This window comes from Sarcophilus harrisii, chromosome 4 (genome assembly GCF_902635505.1).
Source record: "Sarcophilus harrisii chromosome 4, mSarHar1.11, whole genome shotgun sequence".
Classification (NCBI taxonomy): Eukaryota; Metazoa; Chordata; class Mammalia; order Dasyuromorphia; family Dasyuridae; genus Sarcophilus; species Sarcophilus harrisii.
In genome coordinates this window covers 327,478,290-327,486,284 of record NC_045429.1, presented here as the reverse complement: position 1 = coordinate 327,486,284, position 7,995 = coordinate 327,478,290, and the positions used below count along the sequence as shown (strand labels likewise).

The 7,995-nt window shown below is 41.1% G+C and overlaps 1 protein-coding gene across 2 annotated transcripts in view; it reads right to left on the bottom strand.

Moving 5' to 3' along the window:
• PLEKHM1 (pleckstrin homology and RUN domain containing M1) overlaps nt 1–7,995 on the bottom strand; it is a 36,203-nt gene continuing 28,208 nt past the window's right edge. For both annotated transcript variants that reach the window (XM_031965975.1, XM_031965974.1), the window contains exons 10-12: nt 3,410–3,473; nt 2,734–2,891; nt 1–2,277 (exon numbers count right to left, since the gene is read on the bottom strand). In XM_031965975.1, coding sequence (XP_031821835.1) covers nt 2,166–2,277; nt 2,734–2,891; nt 3,410–3,473 — 334 coding nt within the window. In that variant the 3' untranslated portion in view covers nt 1–2,165. The remainder of the gene's footprint in view (nt 2,278–2,733; nt 2,892–3,409; nt 3,474–7,995) is intronic.

Genomic DNA, 7,995 nt, shown 5'->3' with positions numbered 1-7,995 from the left:
CCCAGTCACAAGAAATGGTTTATTGTATAAAACAAAATTAAAAACATAAAACCCACATGGGCACTATTTAAAATCCATTTAGCTTTCAGTTTGAGCCAGACAGGAAATAAATCAACACTTGTAAAATTTTGGGGCTCATTTGGAAGGGGTTAAAAACAAATGCAAAGAAACTCGGAGATGGCAGTGATGAGGGGACTGGGTCATGTCTGGATAGGGTAAGGGAAGACCCACTAAATACATTCACTTGAATTTCAGAGAAAATTAAGCAGGACAAGCACACTCATTCTTCTCCCCTCCACTCCACAAAAACAGATACAGGGCCAATCAACTGGGAAAACTGGGGCAATTAAGGCTTTAAATGAATTGTGGTCATTATCTGGGTGGTTCTGGCTTTGGGTGACAGTTACCATCCCAGAAGCTGTAGAGAGCCTGGGTACTAGGCTATCTGCAGGTGGCAACAGGGAGCAGTCCTGGAAGAAGCCTCTCTACACCCACTCTGCCTCCATCTCTTGCACAATGCAGATGGCTCTGCTGGCTTAGGCAGGTGACTCAGTAGCTGTCAGCCCAGCAGCTACCTCCTGGGTGGGGGCAGGGGAAACAAAGAGAAGATCCCTGACAGTGCTAGCAGTAACAGCCACCTTATGCCTCAGACACCATGTCGTGCCCTATCTGCAGACATCCAGGCCGAGGAAGGAGGCCTAGGAGGGACTGACTATTCTGCAGTGGGCCATACCAGCTGGTGGGAGAAAACAGGAGTCATCGGGAACCACCTGGGGTGAAGCACCTCATGTGTTTGAAGGAAAAAACGCACACTCCTGCCCCCCAGTTCTAATGCTAGTTCTGTTAATGAACAAGTTTATAGTCTCTTATAATGCCTAATGGATGAGCTGAAAAATGTCTCATAAAATAATGGCTTCCTATAAAGATGAGATTCAATTTCCCTTTAAACCTAAGACTTGTAGGTGCTCTGTCTGGGCAGTCAGGGCTGCCCCATAAATTCTTCCCCCAGCTCAGCCTTCAATGGGGCAGCTGGGCACAGGTGCTTGTCGGCAGAGCCTGCTGCAGATTCAGGGCCAGGTGGAGAAGCCACTGTTGCACCTAAGGGCGTGGGAGAACAGCAGGAGCTTCTGTGGCCAATCATGGTTGTCCACCAGAGGAAGGACCACCCTGCGTCACAGGCAGGTCAAGTTGTCTGGGAAGCTCCTCCAGACCTCTCTGACTGGCTGCGCCAGCTCTGCCACTCCTGGCTTGAGGCCGTGGGGGAAGAGAAGTAGGACACTCGTCATTGGAAGGTGGAAAGTGCTTTTAGTGCTGGTTCTGAGTCAGTTTGTGGTGGTCTCCAGTTGGGACCAGGCTCCAGCTGAGTGGCAGATGAAATAGTCCAAAGCTCCTCCCCAAAGAGAAGGGGGCCAGGACTCTCAGTTGAGAAGAGAGATGAAAAAGGAAAAAGAATGAACATCTCCCTGGGCCCTGATTCTACCACCAGGCACTCGGGGCTTTTTGGCACAATGTTGCTCTAGGAGTTCAGTGGGGCCCCCCAGGGCTGTGTCCCCATCTTCTTTTGTCTTTTCAAGCAGCCACTGTGTTTCGACTCCACGAGTGGGACTGGATCTCTTAGGTGGCCTGGGCAGAGTTCAAATATAAAAAATATGTTTTCCACCCAAAGGGAGGAAAAGAACAAGTATACCTTAGAAAACTAGAACTTTTAATCAGTAATGCAGAATTCAGAATGTCCATAAATCTCGTTTCCACAGTGGGTGCCAGTGGCTGACTTAGGTAAGGTGAAGTGAGGTGAAGTGTAGGTCCCTGAAAAGGGAGATCTGGAAAGGCCAGAACCTGATTAGTGCAAATAGAGGCAACAGAGTCTTTAAGGGTATTCCATGGCAGCAGAAGCTTCTCAAGACCTATATCCGAAATGACCAATGCTCTTCTCTTGCTTTTTCAGGGTGCTCACATCCCAGGAGCTGGACAGGTGGAGCAACTGCTGCAGAGTCACCAGGAGGAGTCCATCAGTCAATATTGAAGGGGGTAAATGGATGATGCTACTTCTTCCACCCTTAATCTGCACACACTTCCCTGATGGAAGGGCATTTGAATGTTAAACCTATGTCTTCTTTTCCCTGATGGCCTGAGGTAGAGAAGCACACAAGGCTAATGGCAAAATGTTAGGTATAAAGACTTTGCTCCTGATATTTTTTTCTGCGGGCACAGCGGGGACACCCGTTCTTCATCTGGGTCTGGCAGCTACTATGGAAGACAGTTTTGCACTCTCTGCACCTGAAAGGAAAAAAAAAAAAAAAAAAACCACCCAATGTGATCTCAATTCAAGTTCCTTAAACTGTGGGTCATAACCCCATATGGGGTCTCATAACTGAATGGGGGAAGTTATAAAATTATGATTATCAGTATATCTGTTTTACATATGCACATACCTAGAATCATGTAAACATTTTCTTGGGTGACTAGTGGTTGCAGGTAGAAAAAGTTTAAGAAGCCCTTAAGACTCCCTTGCAGGCCCTGGGACTACTGGACAGGAACTCTGTCTATAGAGCTGATCCAATCTTGGAAACAGCTGAAGTAGCATTTTCAGCCAGACAGTACAATGGAGTTTTATCTCTTAGGCTAGATGTCTGAAGAGCTAAGGCTCTACAATATTGAGGGCAGACTTTTTCCTTCCAGGAGCAAGATAGCCATTTCTGAATGGAGGAGAGGTTAGAGGTAGCTGCCACTTACCGTGTTGTGGTATCAAACTCAAAAGGAAAGATGATGCCATTATGATGACAGATTTGGCAGATGAAGCCCCGCTGGGTGCACAGGTCACAGTGATAGACATGCTGGGAAGCATATTGGATTAGATCCTGCAGGAATCCCTCAAAACTGCCATCAGCTATCTGCCAAAAGGAAGCATCAAGGGAAGTTCTGCCATGAGGGCTATGCATGTGGATAATGGTCTGCTACCCCGGTTCTGAGTTTGCCAAACACTCCCTCATGGTCATTGTGTGGCAGACGATGTGAGAGAGGAGAAAAGAGAGAAAAGGGACAGAGAGAGCATGATGCTCCTAACCCTTCTATCACCAACATTTTTTCTGGCCCCTACATCCCAATATTCATTTAAAATGGGCGAAACAGGGAAAGGAAAATGAAAAAGCTCATATACACATATTAATGGGAGACCATGGATTTGGGATCGTGCTGTTGCCCACCCAGGGAACTGTGATGACCATCCACTCACTCAAGCAACTTTTAGCCCTAGACAGTCAACACCACTGTAAAGCTTAAAAAAAACCGAACTTTTAAATAAAAGTTCCCACATATCAGTGGTTCTTGGGCATATTCTTCATCCTCTATTAATTTCCTCCCCTAGGAATGGACATGCAAAATCTTTGTGGAAGAAGAGCTAAATTCTCACCTGCTGGAGGTCAGCAACACTGTACTTGTGAGGAGACTCTAAGAGATAGTTTCGGTGGTTGAGGCTTTAAAAAAACATGAGACAGGGTGGTTAGCGGTATTTCCCTGGAACCAAAAACTCATGTTTTAGGGGTGGAGAAGGAAACTGTTAACCAAACTTTGGTTGCACAACACAGATGGCTACAGATCCCCTACAGGGTTACATCCTGAGGAACAAAGGAAACACCTGGGATAGACACCACCTTGGTGCAAAAATTTCAATTTCATTGTAGAAAAGGGAGGAAAAGAAGGTCAGGGTCCAAGTGGAGAAAACCAAATCTTTATGGTTCCTTGACAAATTTAGACTTGGAAATCTGCGTGTCACTCTTCAAAGATTCCTTTTTAACATCTGAAACAGCTTCTCTTTTCCTCTTCCTCAAATTATACCACACACACCCCCTTAAAACTGTACATAAAGGGATTACTATCAAGCTTGAAGATTTCCATGAGAGCCAGGTCAGTATAACCCATGTCTATACTTCACTAACTTGAGTGCAGTGACTTCTCCTAAGTAAACTTCCAGCTTTACACGGAACAGGAAGCTGCCCTTTATCACTAGCAGGAAGACAGTGAATGTGAATTGTAGCCTGGCCCCGGTGTCCCAAAGGAAGGGGTGGGAGTTGTATTTGGACAGAACACTATCTCCTTCCCATCAGTGCATCTTGTCCCATTGTTTTGTATCTAGTGAAAGCAGAAGGTCTATGGGCAGACTGAATGCAGGTGACTCCCTGCTCAGATGGGTAAAGGACCTGGGTTCCCAAACTTCATTCTTTACCCTACTGGTTCAAATATAGACCATGTTTCCTCCTCTAATTCTGGCTCTTTTAAAAACCCAGGGTGGGGGTGTAATTAACATTATTTTCCAGTGTGTATCTATGATATTCCCTCTTCAACCAGACTTTGTTGCCAGGGGAGTGCTGGGCCAGCTCATACCGGCCCTGGAAAGCTTACTTAAAAATTTTTAGCAAACAGATACAAATTTTGATTTATTGATTTATCTGTTGTCTAGAGATGAGAAAGTGATGAAGAAAAAGTTAATTAAATGAAATTGAATAAATAGAAAGCCAACTGGCAACATTTATTAGCACTCTTCCTGAATGCAGCCTATATCAGAATCAATTCAGAATTACTATTTGACTTTGGGTGTGAAATTTACTCTCTCTAGGCATCAGTTTATCTGTATAATGAGAAGAATAATTCCTAGTGTGAAGATTGAGTTTTTATCTAAATTCACAAAACCTAGTCTTCCTGTATATGGGGATAATTCTTTGCAAAAGGAGAAATAAAAGGATATCACAAAAGATGAAATAGATAATTTTGGTCACAGACCAAGCCATATCCCCACTTCATTCGTTTCTGAGTCTGTTCCTGACTCTCTAAAGTTCTTCAAACACCAATAACAAAGTAGCCTTCTCATCCTGCAAGACTCTCTGAAGTCCCCTTTCTCTAACTGTTCAATTCTTCCTGGAATCTCACTTAAAAAAAAAAATACCCATCATATATCCTCCTCTCTTCCTTCCTTCTGTCCCCCCCCCCCCCCCACTCCACTGAGTGCTTTCCAGATTTCTCTTATGTGTTTTTCAGAATGAGAATGTAAGTTTCTTGAGAGCAGGAACTATCTTTTTGCTTGTATTTCCCAATACTTAGCACATGCCCTGACTTAATGAACGCATGCTAAGTTGATGATATAAAGCTGAACAGTATTCTCACAAAGCAAAATAAATGCAGTTAAAATGAAAAGGGAAGTAATTTAAACAATCCCTGTAGCAAATTTCTCAGAAGAAGGTCTGATAGCCAAAATATAAAAAAGAATCAACATAAATGTTTAACAAAAGCCATCCTCCAATAAATAAATCCAATAAATCAAAGGATATGGACAGGTTATTCTCAAAAGAAACACCAATTATTAACAATCATATGAAAAAGTGTTCCAAATTACCACCAATCAGCAGAATTTGATGGACAAAAATGACAAAAGAGGAAAATAATAATTGTTTGTTTGATTTTTGAGGACAGGCCCAATGATAACATTACAGAACTATGATTTGATCTAACAATTATGGAAAACAAGTTGGAACTATAACTAAAGAGGCCCTAGTGATAATACTATTTAGGCACATAGCTCAAAGGGGTCAAGGAAAGAAGCAAAGTTTTATTGTAAACAAAGTGAAACAAAATAAATGCCTATTGGGAAATAGCTAAAAATTGTGAGTATATAAATGCAGTGCACTTTTATGATACCAAAAGAAATGATGACTATGAAAGAGGAAGAGTAAGAGGGAAAGAGATACATGCAGAGTTCAACAAGTAATATCAGAAGGATGATTTATACAATAATCACAAAAATCATAATAATCATATCAAGAAAATTAAATTGTAAAGACTTCAGAATATTGATCAAAGCAGCAATCAAATGCCTTTAGAACACTGATAAGATTTGGCAAATAGGTAATGGATGCACTACAGGGGCAAAATGAAGTGCATTCTCAGACATGGGCCATGTGTCAAATTTGTTTGGCTGTAACACACATATATACAACCTTCCTCCCCGCAGCGCACATATACTTGTATATACACATATAATATGCATCTATATCATATATACATCTGTTATAAAAAATCTGTGGTTGGAGTGGTATTGACAGATATAATCAAAAAGCAGCCAATAAAGACTACTTTAAAAGATATCTTTTAAAAGACACAAAAGAATAAGTATAGAAGGGGACAGAAGACAATTTTGCTTTTTCCTTACTAAAATAAATGTTTCTTTAAAAATTATATCACTAACATTTAGTTTCTTATGTTATTTTTCTTGTTTTCTGTATAGTGAAATATTTATTGACAATTTTTAACATGTAACAAAAAAAGTTATTTTAAGTAGCAAAGTGTAGAGAAGTTTCTTATTTTATAACACCCAAATTTTACATGGACCTCTCCTTTGCTAAGGTACTCCCCTCCCTCCCAAGGCAGTCCTTTCTATTCAGGAGGGTCTCTTCTTAAAGTTTCCTTTTTATGATTAATCAAAAATTTATGATTAATCCATAACCTAATTATGATTAATAACTTCTACCTATTGTTCCAGGTTTTGCCTTAAGTGGCAAGTCTGGGATCTCCATTAAGACAATCCTTCAAATACTGAAAACTATCTTTCCTGTCAGTTCTCTTTTCCATATTCAACACCATCTCCGATGGCATGGTAGCCAGTTCCCCTGACAGAAGGCTGCCTTTCTGTGGATGTGATCCATGTTTTCAGAATTTTTAAAATGTGGCCACTTGGGCTCTCAGTGCCCCATGAAACCAAGATCGAACTGAAGAGACAATACTGAGCTGCACTGTTACAATGAGTTTCCTCATGGAGAAATTCCCTTTACCAATGTGATCAGATCCAATCAATATGCTCATCCTAGAATGTGGTGCCTGTAAATGAACACAACTTCCAGATATCTGACCAGTTTCTCCTGGACACAATATCACCTCTCTCAACTACATTAAATATTTGACTATCAAGTCACACTACCAATTTTCTCTGAGCTTCCAAGTCCATGAAAGCCCCAAATAATTGGATTTCCCCCCCTTTATTCATTTCAGTCTGCTGAAATCTTTTTGGATCCTGCTTTTTCTGCCAATGTGTTTGACATTATGCCAGCTCTGTGGTTTTGAGAAGCATGTCACCCATGCCTTCCACCAAGTAACTGAAAAAATGTTGGACAAGAGAGACTCAATGAGTCTCAATGAATAGCCTCAAATTCAGATCTCTGGAACACTCAATGACAAACTTTGTTCCAGATTGGCTCTGATTCATTATGATTATTCTTTGGGTCTAAGCACTTAATTTATTTCAAAGATCTCTAAGCATTTATAAATATAATATTAATCCTCCAAGTATCAACTAGAAAGAAAATAGGCAACTGGCCAACCAAACCCAATTTCATCTTCATGTTAACAATCATGACCTGTTGTTTTCTATCTATGATATATTTATTTACTAGAAATTCAAAAGCTTAATAAACTTAAGACATTATACACTTTTTACTTTCTATGACAGTTACTTGCCCATAGATTTAGGAAATTAAGTTGGTGACCATCTTATTTCCAAAGGGCAAATGAAAGGAATCCCAGACTGTGGCTTTAAAAGTCTTTGGATCCATCTAATTCAATCTCTTACTTAATTTATATGTGGGGAATCTAGGGCCCAGAGGTGACTGAAAAGTTGCAGCTCCACTTAGAAAGGTTGAATAGAATCTTGTGGTAGTCACTGACTGAAATTCATAGCCCTTTGATTCCTCTGATTACCCAGCCTTATGGATATGATTTGACTGAGAGACATATCCATACCACACCTCTCTAAGCTGTGTACTAGACTGCTGGGTTAGATCATCCTTGGGAGCCCGCCCCTTTTAGCTCTAAAAGTCAAGATTTAAATGCCTCCCCTCCCCCCCGCAAAGCCAGGCTCACTGTTCTTCAAAAGTCACAGGGTAGGGAAAGTAGAAAGCATGGTTATTATAGCTGTGATGAGATTCCCAATTTAGTCCAATAACCTCCTGTTGA